The sequence below is a fragment of the Bombus vancouverensis genome, chromosome 11 (assembly GCF_051014615.1).
Source record: "Bombus vancouverensis nearcticus chromosome 11, iyBomVanc1_principal, whole genome shotgun sequence".
In the NCBI taxonomy this organism is placed as follows: domain Eukaryota; kingdom Metazoa; phylum Arthropoda; class Insecta; order Hymenoptera; family Apidae; genus Bombus; species Bombus vancouverensis.
Window position 1 is genome coordinate 3,349,362 of NC_134921.1, and position 21,132 is coordinate 3,370,493.

The 21,132-nt window shown below is 43.5% G+C and overlaps 2 protein-coding genes across 2 annotated transcripts; one reads left to right on the forward strand and one right to left on the reverse strand.

Moving 5' to 3' along the window:
* Positions 1 to 616: 616 nt before the first annotated feature.
* LOC143303391 (uncharacterized) lies at positions 617 to 19,701 on the forward strand. The gene is made up of 2 exons (XM_076622882.1): positions 617 to 883; positions 18,841 to 19,701. Exons 1-2 carry the CDS (start codon positions 617 to 619, stop codon positions 19,699 to 19,701), a joined length of 1,128 nt encoding a protein of 375 aa, XP_076478997.1.
* Positions 12,794 to 15,185, reverse strand: LOC117161034 (uncharacterized). Its single transcript, XM_076622778.1, has one exon. It carries the CDS (start codon positions 14,532 to 14,534, stop codon positions 12,996 to 12,998), a length of 1,539 nt encoding a protein of 512 aa, XP_076478893.1. The 5' UTR covers positions 14,535 to 15,185; the 3' UTR covers positions 12,794 to 12,995.
* Positions 19,702 to 21,132: the final 1,431 nt, after the last annotated feature.

Below are 21,132 nucleotides of genomic sequence, written 5' to 3' on the forward strand. Positions count from 1 at the left end.
TGGAAAAAAGACTTCATTAGACAATGTTAAATATTATAATGGTGCGTGATCTGATGTATACTGTTACCCAGAAAAGTACTTGAATATTCGTAGAAACTTTATACCTGCAATGGCTCACAAAAATATTCAGACACTCTCAGAAACTTCTCGTGCATTGTATTATGTAAAGCATTTTGAGATCTCATTAGCACTGTAACGAGACACTGCTATGGTGATTATATTTGTATTTAAAACAGATTTAAAAACGTATTGTATCTATATACGTTACAAGATATTTTTGGATATCATCAAAACATTCACTATATTCACTATACCGTAAGCAAAAACATGTAGCGGGATTATACTACTTTTTCACAAATTATATTAATGAAAAGTAAGTATATGTTTGCAATAAATGTCTTGCAATTTCTATGTACATTTTCGGATTAATTCCAAATTTTATTACTGCTATGTGATAACGATAGTCATGTCTTATTACGATGCTAACAAAATTTCAAAAAATTTCGAATAATGCATGTAATACACTTTTTAAGATTTCCTGCGGTAAGTGTTCAGATATTTTTGTAATCGACTGTTCATTTAAAACTTGAATACATTACGTTTAAATAGGGAAAATATGAAAAATACATTAATCCATGATTGTTCCAACGATGAATGTATAACAATAGAATATAATGTTGCAACAGGCATTCCGAAATCAAATGCAGTTATAGTCAGAGCTGAGGAGGCCTTGATTGTTATTTTGGTCCTCCTTCTTTGGGCTGCGGCAATTGCGTTATTTTTCAATCGCTGGCGGAAGATTAGAATGTTGGAGCCATATCAACCGAAATTTCAACAAGAACATAGACAAAGCTGTACTACGACTGAACAAAATCAACTCCAGGTAATATATACTTTATTTATAGATCATAGGGAACAAACGTGTTACATTTTTGTATTTATTATATGAGGGCAATATCAAAATCCTTATTAACAAAAATTGTATTTTTAATAAGTTTTGTTATGAAGAATTTTTGAAAATTATTTACATGAAAAATATTCATTTCAATTATTTCGAAAACACTAATTTCAAACAGCACTTTTTGTTTGAACTGAAAATATTAAATAAAAAGATGATTAATAACTTAAAATAAAATAACAAATAAATTTATTTGAAAATTTTATTTGAGAAATGAATTATCAAATAATCTGTTTGCTAAATATTTTATTATTTTAAATAAGAAGGGAAGTAATAGGAAGACAGAAAGTCGTTTTCTGTGTATAAGAAATACATTAATATGAACTAGCAACACCCGTATCATACTTTTAATATCACGACTTTGATTTATTTTACATAAACTCGTAAGATCTCAGACAAAATCGTTTACGAATAGTGGAAACATTTGTAGCAACTCTGACATACACACACATAACAGTTTTTTGTACAAGATATACGTAAAAGTTAGGACAAAAATACCGTATTTGGCGGAGGTTGTCGCTGCCAGATGAAAAGAGAGTTTTGCGTTTCGTCCCAGGACTACCGGTGGACTCGTCAGTAAGGCTATACCCGGTAGTCCCTGCCTTAGACGTAGAGGGAGTCTCGCTAGGTGCGGTAATTGTATCGTTCGCCCGTATATTCGACCGCTAGCGAGATAGACAGATTCGTTGTCGTCGTAGCCCTCTGGTGTTGGCGGTTGGTACCCGCGGAACGCCCGGGAGGTGTTGCGCCGCGTTGATGCGTCGACCTGTCGGCGTCCTATTGATACCGATACGCCACACCTATATAAACTATTGTTTTGAAGCGAACCAAATGAAAGAAAAATATGCTTAAATAATATTACAAATATCCTTTTATATATACATAACTATATATAATACTTATATGTCGGGTTTACATTAGAATTAGGGTTCGGGGCGTGAAACGAATCTTCGTTTGGGTTACACGTTGTCGTTATGCAATAGAGAAGACATTGACTAGTGCAAATACGATTATTATAGAACCGGACAAATAACTGTGGTAGTTAGGTACTCGAGAAACTAATGACAATGATCCTGGGTTCAATAACGAATCCGCGGTCGACGGGATGATAGATGAACGTACTCGCAAAATCTAAGTCGGACGCGTAATATTCACTGGTCGTAAAGGGTTACTCCTTTCATCGATGAGATCGCGAGCAAGAATGACTTTCCCGTCCCGATGATGCCACAGAGGAAAACTATAATGGGGTGTGTCTAAGGACACGAGATCATCGGATTCGTCGAGAAAAGCCTTCGTTCAGAAAGTAAGGGAAATTGGCGTTGCTGCTAATTGGTCAATCTCCATATCGGTGGTTAGAAAAAGATGCTAGCCGCCCTCGAGGGAAGGTTGCTAGTGGGAGACGCCGCTCGTTGAAAAATAGGTCTCCCCTATTTTCCCGTAGTTGGGACAAAGACTGTTTGTCTGTTTGAAGGACTTTAGTTGACTAAATCTTAAGATTTATAACGGGCCCTCGAGCTAGCCGAACATGTACTGCGGAGACGCATCGACATCTGGCAATCGTCTTACTCGAAGAATAGGGTCTGCGTGTGGCGAGCCACGGGACACAAACCGTTAGAATGTTTACTGTCGCATGCCGCTACAGCTATTTCTTTTAAGGAAAAGTATAGAATTACTCCATCCCTATGTTAAGTAAAAACGTTCATCCCTTGACCGCGGCTACGTTCGGCGACTGGTTGTCGCTTCGAACCCAAGATCATTATCACAAATCTCGAACAAATACAATCGGATTGAATGACAACAATTGCTTAATTGCGGCTATGGTAGAATCTAGATTAAAGTGTTGATGGGTTTTCCCATAATGTCAAAGGGAAGGTTTCCGTGTCCTTTCATCTCCGAAATACTTTTAGTTTGCTCTTTTATTTTATGAGAAAAGTTTGTATTCTGTCTTGACTACCGCGAGAAGTCAATTTGACCGGCCGACAAAATATTTTAGATATTCTTAAAATATATACAATCAGTACAAAGAAAAGGCTATCTCAAGGTCAGATGATAAACGAAAACAGTAATAACAAATAATAACAGCAGTTACGCCCGTTATCTTCTCATAAAACATAATCCATCCCTCGATCAAGATGGCCACCAGCTGTCAAGACATATCAACTTAGGTCCATAATAATCCTAAGGAACCGCCATAAAATTTAGCATTTTTTACAGTCCATTGTTACAAACATTTTAAAAGTCGAGAAGTTTCTTAGTGGAAACACGGAAAAAGCGGGTTTTTCCCAACCCCACCCTCGAGTAACCATTGGCGAAGAACGGCCAATACTCAACAATATTTTCGTATAAATATCGGCGTTACAGACAATATTCTTACTTGCTATCGTCCTTTCGACCAGAATAAATCTCAGTTTGTTAGTCTAACAGTCGACATCTAAACTTATTATCTCTAAAACTCAAAGAGAAAGAGCGTTTTGTGTAAAATTGTTATAAAAGAAAAAGTAAAGCATATCAGATTTGACAATAATTTTGTATTCCGTACATGGTGTTATTCTGTGATAAATATTTGCCCTAAAAATGTCAAGACTTCTCAAAATAAAATTATAAAAAAGAAATAACAGAATAGAAGAAGACTGTTCAGTATGCGATGAACAAGAAATTTCAGCAACTGAAAACGGTATAGAAACACATGAAAAGCTATTTACAACCAATTCAGAGTTGAATATTATTTATAAATAAGCGTTCACGTGCAGAGAAAAGACTGAGGTGTATTGGTTATTGTGGTGATAAAGCTACTGCTGGCGTAGATAACGCTGTTGCTGAACTACTGCTGCATTTTCTTCTCATTTAGATGTGGAAAGAAAAATCAGACTAGGGGCGTCGGGATTTGAACCCGGATCCTGAACGTTCGCAACCTAAGGCGCAAACCACTGCGCTGCTGTCGTCGTGGTCGTAGGACATCGTTGTTTTCGTGTGCGGTTGCGAGAGAGTGACATCGGGGCAGGGGTCAGTTTTTTGTTGTCAAACCCGTGCAGATGTTGCGCGAAGTCTTCTATGTGGCGGAGGATACCTGTCGATACGGTGAGGGCGTTTTCGTGTACGGTCGTAGGCCTCTGTTTCTCCTTTTAGTATGACGTACTGGTGGTGATGCCCATGGACTTTACACTGACCACATCACTCCCGATTTGGTCATCGTCTCATATCCTGTCACATGCTTGCGTGCATCGGAGGTGAGGCGTCGAGGTTTGCTGAAGATGGAAGGACCGTTTCGTGCTCGTCGTAGCGGTAGGTCCAGTTTCCACAGTCTTAGATTCGCGCTGATCGAAGTCTCAGTAGCGCTATCACAGTCACCTCTTCTTCGCTGTCGATCACATCGGGGTCACCAATTTGAGGTGTTATGTGTAGTTAGTTGTGGTGATAGTTCCACTGCTGGGCTAGACGTCGCTGCTTGGGTACTGCTGCTTTTTCTTCTCATTTATATGATATGGAAAGAAAAATCGGACTAATCGGGATTTGAACCCGGGTCCCGAACGTTCGTAACCTTTTTTTTACATGGAGAAATCTTCACGAACACACCGCTCTTCTAATAATCGCGTAACAGCAGAGTAGTGTCGGACTCCTACCGACTAAAACTCCACGATGACCATCCTACGCGTATGACAGAGTGCTCCAGAAACCTCTTATGAATTAACTTCTGTTGCGCCCCCTTCCCGCGTCCTCTTGTTCGAGCCAGTCCTAAGAATTCTCCGTCTGTTTAATTTGGGCCATCGCGTTATCCTACAAGGGTGAGAGTTTCTCTTTCTCTCCCTTTTCGCTTGCACCTTCGCGAGCATAACTCGCTCGCAGAAGAGGCGGACGGCCTCGTATTCCTGTGACCCCCTCAACATTGCTTCTATAATCGCCGAGGGGGTGAATCTTTTTCCTATGGCGAGCTGCAGAGTGTAGCGGAGCAGCTCTCACGCCGGAGAGAGCTCTAGCGTGTGCTGCGCTGTGTCCCTTCCCTCTCTGCAGTGGTGACAAATGTCTGCCGTCTCCCGTCCGATTTTTCTCAGGTATTCGCCGAACACGCCGTGTCCAGTGAGCATCTGGGTCATCTGGTATATCAGCGGGAGGCCGCGGCGGCTTCTCCACGTCTCCCAGTTTGGAAGGACCGCCTCCACGCCTCGATCTTCGCCTCCCTTGTTGATTAGCTGGGATCGCCACTGGTCCCACGCGTCCACCTCGGCGGTTCCTAGGTCGTTTGGGGCCGTCTGCTCGGTCAAATCTTCTCCCGAATGCCATACTCTCCAGCGGGCGTATCTCCTTTTGAGCGCCAGCGCCCGAAGTAGTATGTCACAGGCCCTATCCACATGATGACCTTCCGTCCTCGTTCTCCGAGCCACCCTGGACATGATAGCCCTGTATGGCCTCCCCAATGAATCCCGATCCAGCATCGCACAGAATTCCTTCCGACACCTTTCTTTAGAGTCCTTAATCATCCTCGCCAACTTCTTCCTGTTCCCCTTAAATTCTTCGGTCAATCGAGCCGCGTCGTTTGTGCCTCTCATCCAGGCTCTCCGCACCTTTCTCCTGCTCTTCATCGTCATTCTTCTAAAATTGCTGATTTCGTCACTCCACCAACAGTTGATACATCTGTAGCAGCACTCGACAGCAACTACTATCGTACGACGGCAGTGGTGGTTAGCGCCTTAGGTTACGAACGTTCGCAGATGAAATATCTGGGTCTCGTCATCGACAGCCAGTGGACGTTCGAGCCACACTTCGACTGCCTGATTCCGAAAGTGCCGGTGGCTGCTAATGCCCTGTGCGGCCTGCTACCGAACATCGGCGGGGCGGAAGACGCGGTGGGCCGACTGTACGAGGATGTTGTTCGGTCCCGAGTGATGTACGCGGCCCTGGTATGAGCGGATGATCTGATGGCGAGCCGCCGCAGCATCCTGCTCCTGAGGAGGCTACACAGGGTAACCGCCATCAGAATCATTAGGGGATATCGGACGATGTCTCACGCGTCGGCGACCGCCCTAGCCGCCCCCCCCCCTATGGGAGCTCCGCGCGCTAGCGCTCCGGGAGAAGATCCGACCGAGCAAGCGGCTCTGAACGACATAGGAACCGCTGAGGAGGACACGTGGGACCGGTGGCGATCCCAGCTGATCAACGAGGGAGGTGAACATCGGGGCCCGGAGGCGGTCCGCGGCCTCCCGCTCACCTATAGGATGACCGAGGTGCTCACTGGACACGGCGTGTTCGGCGTTTTCCTGAAGAGAATCGGACGGGAGACGACAGACATCTGCCACCACTGCGGAGAGGACAGGGACACGGCGCAGCACACCTTGGAGCTCTGCCCGGCGTGGGAGCTGCCCCGATACTCCCTGCGGCACGCCACAGGAGGAACATTGACCCCCTCCCCCAGCGATTATAAAGGCGATGCTGAGAGGGCCACAGGAATACGAGGCCGTCCGCCTCTTCTGCGAGCGAGTTATGCTCGCGAAGGAGCGAGCGGAAAGGGAGAGGAAGAAAAACTCTCACCCCTGCAGGATAAGACGATGGAGAAGGATGGCAGTCAGACGACCTAGAGCCGCCCCACCGCCGTCCCAACGGACCACGCCTGAAGGAGCGCAGCGCTAGGGGCAATGACCCCCCCTAACGCCAATTCAATAGACAGGAGATACTAGGACTGGCTCGAACAAGAGGATGCGAAAAGAGGGTGCAACAGAAGTTAATTCATTGAGGTTCCTGGAGCACCCCCGTTGCACGCGTAGGATGGTCATCGTAGAGTTTTAGTCGGTAGGAGTCCGACACTACTCTGCTGCTACGCGTCTACTGCAGCAGCGGAGTGTCCATGAGGATTTCTCCACGTACAAAAAAAAGAAAAAAAAAAGAAAAAAAAGGTCTAGGAATCTGAATGAAGGTAGTGACGTGGATGATGACGGCTGCAGGATTATGGTGAAAGGCAAGAAGATTAATCCGAAGAAAGCGGTCGATGTAGACGGTATACAAAGGACGGCGACCAGAGTATTGATAGAAGAAAGAGCGGAGGAAGTACTGAGGGTATTGAACGCGGTGAACTCCGAAGGCAAGATTCTGGCAAAATGGAAGGAGGCGAGGGTGGTCCTCATTCCCAAACCGGGTAAAGACACACCACTGAAATCTTCATTCTGGCCGATCAGCGTGCTCCCAGCACTGAGTAAGATTCTAATCGAGGAAAGTCTGGGGCTGGACCCATTTCATGAAAATCAATATGGGTTCAGAAGGAGGAGGAGCACTGTGGTCGTCCTGCGCCGTGTGGTTAATCTTGCCGACGAAGCCAAAAGAAGAAACAGGATAACTGTGTTGGTTGCAGTCGATATGAAGAACGCGTTTAATACCTTCAGTTGGAGCGTGATCTTGAGAGAAGTGGATATTAGTAGGATACCCAAGAAACTGCTCACGTTATTCGAAAATTATTTCGTGGACAGAAGGATTATATTCAGAACGACGGGAGGAACAGTTAGAAGAAACGTGTACGCGGGTTTCTCTCAGGGATCAATACTGTGACCGCTGCTTTGGGAACCCTGCTGCCGCAGGGAACCTGGTGTACGACGGGTTATTAAAGAAGTTAAAGGCGATGCCTCACCTGAACGCGGTGGCCTTTGCCGGCGACTAGTGGTCATACTTGACGTGCCTAAGCAAGAAGGGGCGACCACAAAGTTATCCGTTGCGATGGACGTGATTTCGCGGTGGTGTGCCGATTGTGGATTAAGAATTGCTCGTGAGAAGACTGAGGTGATATTCCTGACGGGCAAACGGATTCCTAAGGTAATCGAGATAAACGTCGAGGAATACCTCCTGACGACGAGACAGGAAGTGAGATACCTTGGGGTCCAGATGGATTGCAAAAGAAGATTTGGAGCTCACTTGGAAATGGTGTGCGAGAAGACTGATGCCCTTACGGGAGCATCTAGATCTTTGCTTCCCAATGTCAACGAGCCCACCAGTTCTGTCGGCAGTGTTGTATGCGGCGTCTGTATGGGCCAAGCTAATAAAAATTAAGAAGAATAGGAACACCCTAAAAAGGGCCCAAAGGGCTGCATTGACAAGAGTTCCGACGGCCTACCGTACAGTGTCCTATGCAGCACTGTGCGCGCTTATGAGCATTATGACCATTTACTTCACAGCTGAGCTTCGGGCCGAAAAATATCGCGTGAAGGAGGATCATCAAGAGCAGTATAACACCCGTTCAAGAGCTGGTGCCGCCTCGGCCTATCAAGAGAAGATTATGGCAGTGAGGGCATCGTGGAGAAATGGAAGAAGGAGTGGCGATTTTACACAGAAGACAATTGAATGAAGCGACTGATAGCTGATGTATGATTATTTAGAAGATATAGGAGGAATATGGCTCACTTCACCATGCAGATCCTGACAGGCAATGGGATCCTTAATGCTTATCGTAAAATGATTTATAAAGAGGACCACTCCCGATGTTGGGGCTGCAATAGCGAAGGCGATGACGCTGAAAATGCGCTTTTCCACTGCCCAAGGTGGATACGTGAGAGGACGGAGCTAGAAAATTACGTCGGCACACCACTAAAAATGAAAATTTTAATGGAGCTAGTGGTGAAGAAGGAAGGCGAGAAACCGGAGCAAGGTTTCAAGCCTTGTGCAGAAAAATCATGCTATCAAGAATGATGCAGGAGAGATTCGAAGAGAGGAGAAGAACAAGGGGAAGAAGAAGAAGAAGAAATGGGACTCAAATATGAGGGAGCGGTACGTAGTTAAGCCCAACCCTGAATTGATGCTTGCACAGAAGAGGAGCAGAAAGAGGAGTGTTTCTTTTTTTTGTGGATATGGGACAACGCCATTGGCCGAGTCCCACATAGTCCAATCTGGGTACTCGTAACAGCATTTTCCGCTCTTCGCGCAAAAATTTATGTCTAGAATTGAAATTAAAAGTAAATTTGTTCCCCTGCCTTACGACACCCTCAAGTGATGGTATGACCGCCGGACACAATGAGGTATATTCAGGGCAGTTACCAATAGTCAGTCGTCAGGTATTGTTCTCTTCTGTCTCACGAGGTTCAACCATTGTCGTCCAACCGCCGGAAATGGCAGGGTAGTTACATACGAACAATCATTCGTCGTCTGACATGACGGTCTGATCGTCAGACACGACATGACAATTCATATATATCACATCTAGAAGGGACAGTCCTTTGATAGTCACGCATCCAATAAATTTATACAGTCCACTTTGTAATCTATCTGTCTGGATAGCAACTCCTTTCCTCCGTCAACCCGCTCACAACTGTGAGTGTTCGGAAACGTACAAATACCTTTGAGAATAACTCAAGTAATTTGAATTTCGATTGAAGATTTCTTAAAATCAATACAAGTGTAGAAGAAAGTTCAAGATACGCATCTTGTTATCCTCATATCACCAGCAAAATCATCACTCTTTACACACTAATCCTGATCAGCGAACTCTAATCTACGATAAAATCCATCAAAGAACTCTAGTCCACAATCCAACATCATTCCCAACATTTTTTATTCAACAACTACCAAAATCAGCACTAGCGTATCTGTTAAATATTTATAATCGCATGCGGTTGGACATCTTTTCCCGTCAAATGACACGAAGCGATAATCGTCCACATATTACAACTTGAAAAAAAAAAACAAAATTCATCCTGATAGTTACAGATTTATCTCCCTTAAAGAAGATACGCCCGCTGGAGAGTATAGGATCCGGGAGAGGACTCGACCGAGCAGGCGGTCCCAAACGACCTACGAACCGCCGGAGAGGACGCGTGGGACCAGTGACGATCCCAGCTGATTAACGAGGGAGGCGAACATCGAGGCGCGGAGGCAGACCTCCCAAACTGGGAGACATGGAGAAGCCGTGGCGGCCTCCCGCTCACCTATAGGATGACCCAGGTGCTCACTGGACACGGTGTGTTCGGCAAGTACCTGAGGGAAATCGGACGGGAGACGGCGGACATCTGCCACCACTGTGGGGAGGGCAGGGATACAGCGCAGCACACGCTGCAGCTTTATCCGGCGTGGGAGCTGTCCCGCTACACCCTGCGGCACGTCATAGGCGAAAGACTGACCCCCTCGGCGATTGTCGAAGCGATGTTGAGAGGGCCACAGGAATACGAGGCCGTCCGCCTCTTCTGCGAGCGAGTTATGCTCGCAAAGGAGCGAGCAGAAAGGGAGAGAAAGAAAAACTCTCACCCTTGTAGGATAAGACGATGGAGGAGGATGGCAGTCAGGTGGCCTAAAGCCGCTTCATCGCCGTCCCAGCGGACTACGACTAGAAGGGGCGATAGCGCTAGAGGCAATGGCTCCCCTTAACGCCAAATTAAACAGACGGAGAATTCTTAGGACTGGCTTGAACAAGAGGACGCGGGAAAGGGGTGCAACAGAAGATAATTCATAAGAGGTTCCTGGAGCACTCCTGTCATACGCGTAGAATGGTCATCGTGAAGTTTTAGTCGGTAGGAGTCCGACACTATTCTGCTGTCACCTATTATTAGCAACAGCGGAGTGTCCATGAGGATTTCTCCACGTGCAAAAAAGAGATTTATCTCTCTTACGTGTTGTATGTACAAGCTGTTAGAAAACGTATTAAACAGAAGGCTGCGATGGTAATTTGAAATCAATATTGAAAAAGATCAAAATGAATTTAGACAATATCTTGTTATGCTTGACTCAACCATTTGTGAAGTCTTTCTTAAAAAATAGCATCTAATACCGATTTGTCTGGATATTGAAAAGATATACGACATGGCCTGGAGACACCGGAATATACAACTCAAACAGTGGAACGTAAATATGTATGTGATAATTATTTTATATATGTATGTAATAAATTTAATAGTTTGTATGAAATTTTTAAAAGGCAGATTCATTTACGACCGTGTCAATGGCAAACCATCAAAGAAAACCGAGATCTCAAATGAGGTCCCGGAAAGGTCAGTTTAAAGCGTAACCTTATCCTTGATTGCAATAAATGATATCACGGAAGCGTTTGCTAAAGCAGTAAAATATGCTCTATTCGCTTATTATCGTATATTTTTTATTACTGGAAAGAACTTAAGCACTAGTTACAAAATTCTTCTAGCTAGCCTGGATGAACTCCAAAATTATGCCTTACAGATTGGTTTTAAATTTTCTAAAAGTAAAACTATCGTAACCATCTTCTCGAATGCTAAAACAATTCAAAGCCATTATCCGCAGATCCACCTGCATTAATATCAAATTATGACAACAGCTGCACCTGTAGTTAAATCATACAAAGTCTTTAATCCTATCTAAAGTAGATTGAGGATCAATCGCGTATGGTTCTGCTAGACCACGCATCCTAAAATCTTGTTACGACCGATCGCGGAGAGACGCGGTCGCGAGGAAAACGCGTCAGCGAGAGGCGTAAATTCTCTCTACGATTCGGTGAATCGACGCCGCGAAGTAGTCGTTCCCCTGTTTCGGTTAAGATAACAGAGGTGGTTGAATGAATATGACACAGTATAGTAAGTTATATTTCACCGTTTATTCCACAACTTATAACGAGGATAGTTACACTGGTGCGTATGTACGAGATGAGTGAGTGACTGATCTGCGGGTGTGTCTACCCGCTCGAAGGATGTTGACCGTTCGAAGGATGTAGAATCAGTGTCCTTGGGAGACGATGCTGTCTCGGTGGAAGGCTAAGGATCGGTGTCTAGCGCACGGGACCATCGGATTTGTTGGTGACGATTTTGGCTAAGAGAGTGAGGGAAATAGGCTTCGTTGTTAATTGGTTAAACGAAGGTTGGTGGATTAGGAAGGGTCTTAGCTGCCCTTGATAGAAAGTTGTTATTAGGAAGCATCGTACGTGGAAAAACCCAACTTTCCCTTGCCAAGCCGTAGTAAACAATAGTCTTTAGAAACTGATTTAGAAAAGGACATTTGTTGGGTCTGAAGGACCTTAACGAGCAAATTACTCGGGTTTATAACGGGTACTTAGGCTATTGAGGGTACGCCGTACGGAAGAGCGGACATCTGGTGTCCGTCTGGCCCGCGGTGTGTGACCTGGGCCAGGCAGAGAGTCGCGCGGCGTAACATCCTCCCCCCGTTGAGAGGGTACCGATCAAAATTTCATTAAAGGTGGAGTTAATTGGAGCAGCCGCCCGACTCCTTGTTGATTGCTGATTGTCCTTATTCTGCGTGATCGGGTTGGCTTGTTGGTAGGACGCGCTGCGTGGCACGTCGTTCCAAGATGCTCGTTGCCGTATGACTTGTGGTAGTCTGGATGAGGCCGTTGTCGCCAGGGTGACTTCGAAGATACGGTCGAAGGCCCGTTGCCTGGATGGCACGTTGTCCCCTTTGTAGTCTGGATCGCCGTCTTCCTCGCCGATGCCGAGCGATTTCCAGGTGAAATTCACGACCCAAGAAGTGTCGTAAATCTTGCTTCTGGAAGTGTCGTTAAACACCTCGGCCCAGGAGGTATCGTCGAAGGGAACGTCGGTGCTGCTTGGTGAAGAGTCATCAAGCGCGGTGCGGCGGTTTGAGGTTGCCTGGGAGGCTGGATTCCCCCCGATGAACAGCTCGAATCGCATTCTCTTAGTAATGACCCTCGGTGGAGAATGACCGTTGGATGTCGTGACCGTGGCTTGCCGTGTGCACGGTAGCGTTCCTTATGATTCCCTCAGCTTCTGAAGTGGTGCTTGATCGGGTGGATACGCTGCCAACTGGATGCCGGCATGGTAAAGCTGTCCTGAAATCACGCTCCCGTAAACTCGTTAGTGCATCACCTATTGGGAAGTGACCGGGAATGAGGATAGGGAGATCACTCAGATTGGGTGATACGGGATAGAGAATTTGAAGGGTTGAAAATCCCTTTTATCTGCTGGTCGTCGAGAAAACTTGTGCCCCTTCTCTTGGGTTCGTAGGGTCCGAATTTTCAGCAGCCCTCTGTTGGCCTTGACGGAGTTGAGGCCGTTGTCCGTGATGATTTTCGCGCAGTATCCTCGCCGAGAGCTGAATCGGCGTAGAGCGGCTAGGAATGCGCAGGTTTTTTTGTTTAATTCTTCCTCGTCTTCGATTGGTGTTTGGGCGATGAGCTTCGGTCGGTGCCTTTGTTCCACGATGCTCGAGATTCATGTGGAGGATGAGATTCTCGGTCTTTTGGAGTCGACTGGGTAGATCTCCGCGAAAATTCGGTTGTGCGTCTCGATCGATGTGTAAAGTGCTGTTGCGATGACCCAGGTGGAGACCGTCCCTTAGAGGATCGGTTGTGCGGCGAACGACCGCCCGACGATCGATCTCCAGACGACCGACCGCTCGTTGACCGACCGCTCGTTGACCGACCGCTCGTTGACCCACCGCTTGAATACCGATCGCTTGAGGCCCGATCGCTTGAAATCCGTGGACTGACCTGAGTGAGCGCTCGGTGTAAATTTGTGTGATGGCGTTGCCCGCACATGTGACATGAACCGGATGTGCACTGAGTGAGTGAATGGCCTCTGCCTAAGCAATTTATACAGAGCGATGCCCGTTTTACAACTTCGAGGCGTTTTGTAGCCGATTTGGCCTTAAAAACCTTGCAATATCTGAGTTCGTGAGATCCTTTGCAGGTCGGACACATCCACATCCAATCTGTAATGTGTGTTCGTTCATGTCGTGCGTTTTGTCGGTGACGAGTGTGTTGGTAGGTATCCCCTTTTCCCATTGGTGTTGGAGCGTTCGTTTGATCGCCGTTTGTCCTTGTTTGCAAGAAGTCTATTAGGTGCTTGTATGACGGTAACTTCTTGTCTGGTAAGGTGCGTTGCCATTTGCGAATGATGGCTGGGGGTAACTTTGATGTAAGTAATTTGAGAAGAACGGTGTCGGATGTGATTGGGTCACCGAGGTTCTCTAACGCTTGGATGTTTATCTTGAACGTCTCGAGAAAGTCGTCTATGGCTTCGGGTGTCTCTTTAACTATTTTTGGATAGTCCAAAAGCAAGTCGAGGTGGCGCATGCAGATTTGACGGTGGCAGTCGAATTTTTCTTTGAGTACGTCAACGGCGATGGCATAGTTTGACTCGGTGATGGCTAGCGATTGTATACTTCGCGCGGCCCTCCCAGTCAAGGCTGATCGGAGGTGATAGAATTTTTGGACTGGTGTTAGTTGTTCGTTTTGATCTATCGTTGACGAGAAGGAATCGTAAAATGACTGCCAATTCTCGAGCGTACCATCAAATGTGGGTATTCGAATCTCCGACAGTTTCAGCGAAGCAGACTCGCGACCGGCAGCTGATTCGTCGTTTGTCGATTGTGACGTCGTAATTAGTCGTAGGTTGCTCAGTTGAGTAATTACTCGGAGTTCTAATTTCTCGTACTCGTCGGCTATCTCGAGGCCGCGCTCGATCTCTTCCTCATCTATGCTTACAATCTCGTTTTGGATGGCGCGGAGCTCCGTCTCGTATGTTTCCAGACGATTTTTGATTTGAATTAGCTCGTTCTCTCGCGGACAGCCGGATTGTTCAATTTCGTCTAGTTTTTTCGATAAGCGTGTAAAGTGGCCGATGCAATAACCCCGGCGTCGACGCAAGGCGGTAAGCTCGTTTCCGGTGGCCATTATTTGTTAGATAATTGAGAGTGGAATGGTTATAACTTACTTCTGTTGAAGATTGTCCAGTTGCGGCAGGAGGTTGCGTGGTTGCGTGGTTGCGTTTTAACCACCGAATAATACCTCTTCAAGGGTGACGATCCTTGACGTTACTGACCTCGCTGGGGGGGTAACGCTTCCGCTGCTGGTTATGTTGGATTCACGTGGCACTGTATGATAGTGGGTGTCACTGGTATGCGCTTTTCACTTGACGCGTGATGCGGCTTTGAGGATCGAATGATTCGACCGGTTACGTGTCCACACTTTTCACTTGTCACTGAATCCGGCTCGAAGGACCAAATGTTTCGACCGGATGGGTGACAAAACTATCCACTGCCACTGATGATCCGGCTCGAAGGACCAATGTTACGACCGATCGCGGAGAGACGCGGTCGCGAGGAAAACGCGTCAGCGAGAGGCGTAAATTCTCGCTACGATTCGGTGAATCGACGCCGCGAAGTAGTCGTTCCCCTGTTTCGGTTAAGATAACAGAGGTGGTTGAATGAATATGACACAGTATAGTAAGTTATATTTCACCGTTTATTCCACAACTTATAACGAGGATAGTTACACTGGTGCGTATGTACGAGATGAGTGAGTGACTGATCTGCGGGTGTGTCTACCCGCTCGAAGGATGTTGACCGTTCGAAGGATGTAGAATCAGTGTCCTTGGGAGACGATGCTGTCTCGGTGGAAGGCTAAGGATCGGTGTCTAGCGCACGGGACCATCGGATTTGTTGGTGACGATTTTGGCTAAGAGAGTGAGGGAAATAGGCTTCGTTGTTAATTGGTTAAACGAAGGTTGGTGGATTAGGAAGGGTCTTAGCTGCCCTTGATAGAAAGTTGTTATTAGGAAGCATCGTACGTGGAAAAACCCAACTTTCCCTTGCCAAGCCGTAGTAAACAATAGTCTTTAGAAACTGATTTAGAAAAGGACATTTGTTGGGTCTGAAGGACCTTAACGAGCAAATTACTCGGGTTTATAACGGGTACTTAGGCTATTGAGGGTACGCCGTACGGAAGAGCGGACATCTGGTGTCCGTCTGGCCCGCGGTGTGTGACCTGGGCCAGGCAGAGAGTCGCGCGGCGTAACAAATCTTATCACGTGTAAACAATGCTAGAGCTAGGATAGGAACCAGAGCTTACTGTGCGAGCGCGGTTACTCTAATTTCTTACGAAATCAACGCACATTCGCACAAAGTTAGAAGAAAACAATTGAGCTTATCGTTTTCGTTATTCGTAGCATTCTTAAAATTTCAACACCATCGAATTCTATGTAAGAATTATTAATTGCTGATACCTTCTTTAATGATTTTGAAAAACAACCTAATTTACCGAAACTACACTCACATTTAGACTTGAACAGAACAGAAAAGAATGTCTCCTAGTAACAAATGTTCTTTCCTGTTACAAATGCTATTATTACACTCCTCGTCAAAAAGATAACCCAAGTGTGTTATCTTTAATTTCTCAATGATGCATGTAAAGCTTGACGTCTGTAACGTATAATATCAAAACATTATGTTACGTCGCGTAACACTCTACCTAGCCCAGGCTACACACCGCGGGCAAGATGGCAACCAGATGTCTTCGGATACTCACTGTGTACCCTCAATAGTCTCAAGTACCTTCCATAAATCTCAGGAATTTCCTAGTCGAGGTCCTTCAAACCAAACAAACGTCTGTTTCCGAAGCATTTCTAAAGACTATTGTCTACTACAGCTTGACAAGGGAAAGTTAGTTTTTCTCACGTATGACGCAACTTTCCTCCCACTAACCACTTTCTCTCGAGGGCGGTTAAGACCCTTCGTTTAACCAATTAACAACGAAGCCTATTTCCCTCACTCTCTTAACTAAAATCGTCACCAACAAATCCGATGGTCCCGTGCGCTAGACACACCCATCCTTAGCTTTCCTTCGCCACAGCATCGTCTCCGAACAGTACTGATTTTACATCCTTCGCACGGTCAAAATCCTTTAACCGGGTATACGCACCCGTAGATCAGTCACTCACTCATCTCGTACATACGCGCCAGCGTAACTGTCTTCGTTATAAGTTATTAGAATAAACGGTGATATATAACTTACTATACTGTGTCATATTCATTCAACCACCTCTGTTATCTCAACCGAAACAGGGGAACGACTATTTCGCGGCGTCGATTAACCGAATCGTAGCGAGAATTTACGCCTCTCGCTGACGCGTTCTCCTCGCGACCGCGTCTCTCCGCGAACGGTCGTAACACATTATGAGCTCAGAATATGTGGTTCATTGAAAATAATTAAAAATATTATGAGGTTTAGTGTGTACTTATTAAAATTTTAATATAAATAAACAATAAATATTAAGTAATAAATAATAAATAATAAATAAATAATATTAAATATAATAATATTTAAATAATATTATAAATCAGTCTCAAACGAAAATCACAGGCTAAATACGAGGATTATTGCTGCTGATGAATATGTTTGCAACAACACCGTATGGCCCGTATTGAAGTGCGAAAATCTACACTCGTATAGCTTTCAGAAAGTTCAGGATTTAAAAGCAGTGGATATTCTCAAAGGAAAAGATTCTTACAAATGGATGACAACGCAATTCTAATTTCGCCGCGAGAATATTATTTACTAATGAGGTAACATTTAATAAATGTGGAATAACGAATATACGTTAGCGAACATTTTTGGGCATGTGAAAATTCACACACATCAGGAGATGATTCATGGAGAATGGTATATCACCACATTCTACCAACGCAATGCAAGAGCACTTGATTAGCTCTTTTGAAAACATGTGGGATCGGTCGAAGAGGACCTGTGCGTTGGCCTGCTCAATCCCCAGGTTTAAATCCCCTAGACTTTTACTTCTGAAGACACACGAAAAGATTAGTGTATGCATTGCCGGTGTCTACGGTAATTGATCTGTAACGCCGCATTTTCTCCGTGGCGGAAGTCGCACAGAATGCAGTGAGAAATTTTCGCACAATGCGGCACAATTTGAAGAGAAGAGTCAGGCTCTGTTTACAAGAAGACGGAGGATATATCGAACAACTATTGTAATTTGTTGTATTTTTCGTCGATACTCGCGACCGGGATAATCGCGGCGCGTGTGTAAACCTTTTATGAATATTGACAATACGCTTTTTTATTTAGAAATTATGGAAGCAAAGGATTAGGGGAAATATTAATCTTCCCTAATCTGAATCTTCATAGGGCGATTTTTAATATACTCCTATGGATTTCCATGAGCAAGTAGGTTTAATGTTCAATCTACCATTTCTTTTGCAAAACAGCGCGTGGAATCATTTACGTCTCTGAATATAATAGTTTTCTTCTCTACGACTTGTACGAGACGAGCTGTCGCCCATGTGTCGTTGAGTTTGAGGATCACTGTGCTTCTCGTTGCTTACACTGAACTCCGTCCGTTCGCGTAAGGAGGTTTACTCGCGTGCAGGAATATTTTGGTCAATTGTTAATTGTCAATAACTAAAAAACAAAGCCGAAAGCGCATTTTATTTATTCTTGATTTTCGTCTTATTTCGGCTTCAAGAATCACTCCTTAAATTTCCTGGAACCTCTGGGAGGAAAATCTAACTAACGATTCTGAAAGTAGATGCTTTATGTTGTGAAATGAGTCTAAAATGATTGTTATTTCTTGTTATAAAATCAAAACAGCTTAAATATCAGCAATCCTTTGCCGAATATTGAGTGTTTCTTTCATGTTGCTTACAAGTGTATAATAAAAGTCATATTAATTTTCAGTAAAATGAAAAGTGAAATTAACAAGAATTATTTTAAGGATAGCTGAACATCTTATCTTGTGTAGTCCACATATGTACAAGAATGCAAAAATAATAAATCCATAAAGCGTAACATTATTCGGTGTTAATATCATTGTTTATTAGAACGAGAAATATAAACCGCGAAATGCATATTTTTAAAATTAACATAAAAATTTTAGTATTGAGACAATTTTTATAGACAACATTCTGAGCTTTTTTGAGATTTTGAGCTTTCAATAAAGCTGTAAATCATCTATAATATGTTTATATAACACTTTTGCTTGATTATATTCATAGAATATCCGAACAAGGTTTGACTGCAAAATCTTAAGACATTCTGTACATATTTCTCAATGTTCATTCATCGTAACTCTCTTCCTTATAACTACTATTAAATGCAGGATGCACAGATCTATTCAATCCATTAAAACTTTCTCTGTTTCGATCGTCAAATAAAACTATCCATAAGTCATTGATTTGTTTGTTCGCAGAATCGGTGCACATTCTCGAAATGCAACATACTCTGCGGGGACTATCCGGCGGGGCACGAATTAAATTACATTTCGCGCCAAATGCGATCAAGGCAAAACAGTGTGTTCATTGGATCTAGCATGTCCTTCCTCCCTGGAGGTGGAGGTATACCGCGTCGCACAAAAAGCGCTCTCGATCTTCAGTTCCTGATGTTTTCGGAGAACAACACCTCCAACGAACAGGATGCTTTAAAAAACCTGAAGTCAGCCAACGAGTCCACGAAATTGTTGCAAGACGAACGAAAGGCTAGTATCGGTCAATTGAACAAAATCGAAACGTCCAAGTCTGCCTTTCGAGACAGAGGAATGAGTATCTGTCAATTCGATGCTTTCCCAAAATTATGGCAACGAGACCGCCGGATGAGTGTTTGCCAATTTGACAGGATGGAGGTACTTGCCAGACCGTTGCAAAGAAATCGTGGTGGAAGTATTTGTCACTTCGATAGAATGGACGTGTTAGCCAGACCGCTGCAGAGAGATCGTATAGGTAGTTCTTACCGTTTTGATAGAATGGATGTTCTGGCTAGGCCAAATTTTTCTCTTGGCAAAATCTTGATGAGGGAAAGACGCGTCAGCATGAGCAATTTTCTCGAGAAAGACGAGGGAGCAGCGAAAGGTAATCAAATAGCACGGCGTCTAAACAGCAATAGCGTTGAAAAAGTCGAGAAGGCAGCATCTGTCGACGAAGCGGTATGTGAAAAGAAAAAGGAGAAATTTGCCAAATATATACCCGAAGAAAATAAAAATACCTCTTATCAACTGGAACCGTCATGCAGCAAAGCACCCGAAACTGTGTTTGATTACAAGACTACTTGTCTGTAGCAGGAGCAAATTATACGTAAATCTTATTAATATCCTATTGCTAAAAATCATGTTAAATTTTCAATAATGTAATAATCGTTTTACTGTTATGAAATTATATCAGGAAACGGTATGTAATGATATGAACAAAATATGAAAAAGTAATTACATGATATGTATCTTTTATCTCTGTTTCGAAAACAGAAATCTCTGTTACCGACACAAAAAATTGCTTATAACTATAGTTTTTCGTGAAAGTTATTATAGAATTGAATACGCACGTTAAAAACTCTAAGGAGTATAATTATTTATATAGATTCTTTAATAATATGATGTACCGGGTGTTGGTTTACAATACTTCAAGCTTCTATGGAAATGAAAAGTTATAATTTTGAGAGTTAACAATTTCTTTTTATTTTAATACACAATGTTTGCGAAATTTTACACAAAATCATTTCAAAAATGTTTATTCAATAGAAACAATATTTCCGATAAGAGAAAAGAAACTAATCCTATGTACACTATTTATAAAATTAAATATTTAAAAATGATAAAAATAGACCTACCTGCAAAACATAAAAGTTCATTTTATTAACAGAGGTGAGTTCATTACACTGGTTTATTACGAAAATAAAGTCGTGTATGAGAAATCAAAATAATATTATATTATAAAAATATTTTAAATTAAACCAGACGGATTCGAATTAATGTGCGAATTATACCTGCACAAATTCAGACCCAACAGCGTTCAAGAAATAAAAGCTACTAATATAAGTGACTTATTTTCGGGAAATTCAATTCCACTTCACTTAATCACATTCTAACGAATTAATGATTTTCTATAATTTCATGACACATGCAAAATTATATTTTATTTTATTTAAGCATTATTTATTTATATTATAGCACAGTGAAACCTTCTATATTTGTGCTAACTCGTACCAATTCGTACTAAGATAACAGAATGCTCGGATTTAATAAATTTTAACTCTTTTCCGTCTTTACAAACTTCAATAACATTTATGTAGATTTTTGTGGGTTAAAAGAGAATGTGCAATACCGTTTTTCCTTATATTCGTAAATTTCGAAAAATTGCAAAGTTTCAACTTTGGAGATGTTTAATACTTTTACAGTAGCAACTATCGAGTTGCATGAGCATTTGTTAATTGTAGTTGTATAAACTTTTATATATGCTTAAATAATTATTAAAAGTGAAAGGGACACCATTTTTGTTTACATTTTTTAATTTATTAAAGCTAAGTCTAAGAGAAAATCTACCGGTAGCTCACGATAGAAAGGATATCTGTGCAGAGAAAAGTATCAAGAAAAACTAAAAAATCAAAATCATATGCTATTCCTACTGTAAAAACGAAACAGGTTGGCAAGACATGCGATGGCGGCAGTGTTACGCAATGCTAGCAATTAATAGCAACGTACGGTTATGTTACGCCA

Excerpts from the sequence above, each read along its gene's own strand:
- LOC143303391 (XM_076622882.1), top strand. The coding sequence starts at position 617 with ATGAAAAATACATTAATCCATGATTGTTCCAACGATGAATGTATAACA. Across the intron at positions 884-18,840 it reads CTGAACAAAATCAACTCCAG|AATCGGTGCACATTCTCGAA; the intron begins GTAATATATACT and ends GTTTGTTCGCAG.
- LOC117161034 (XM_076622778.1), bottom strand. The coding sequence starts at position 14,534 with ATGGCCACCGGAAACGAGCTTACCGCCTTGCGTCGACGCCGGGGTTAT.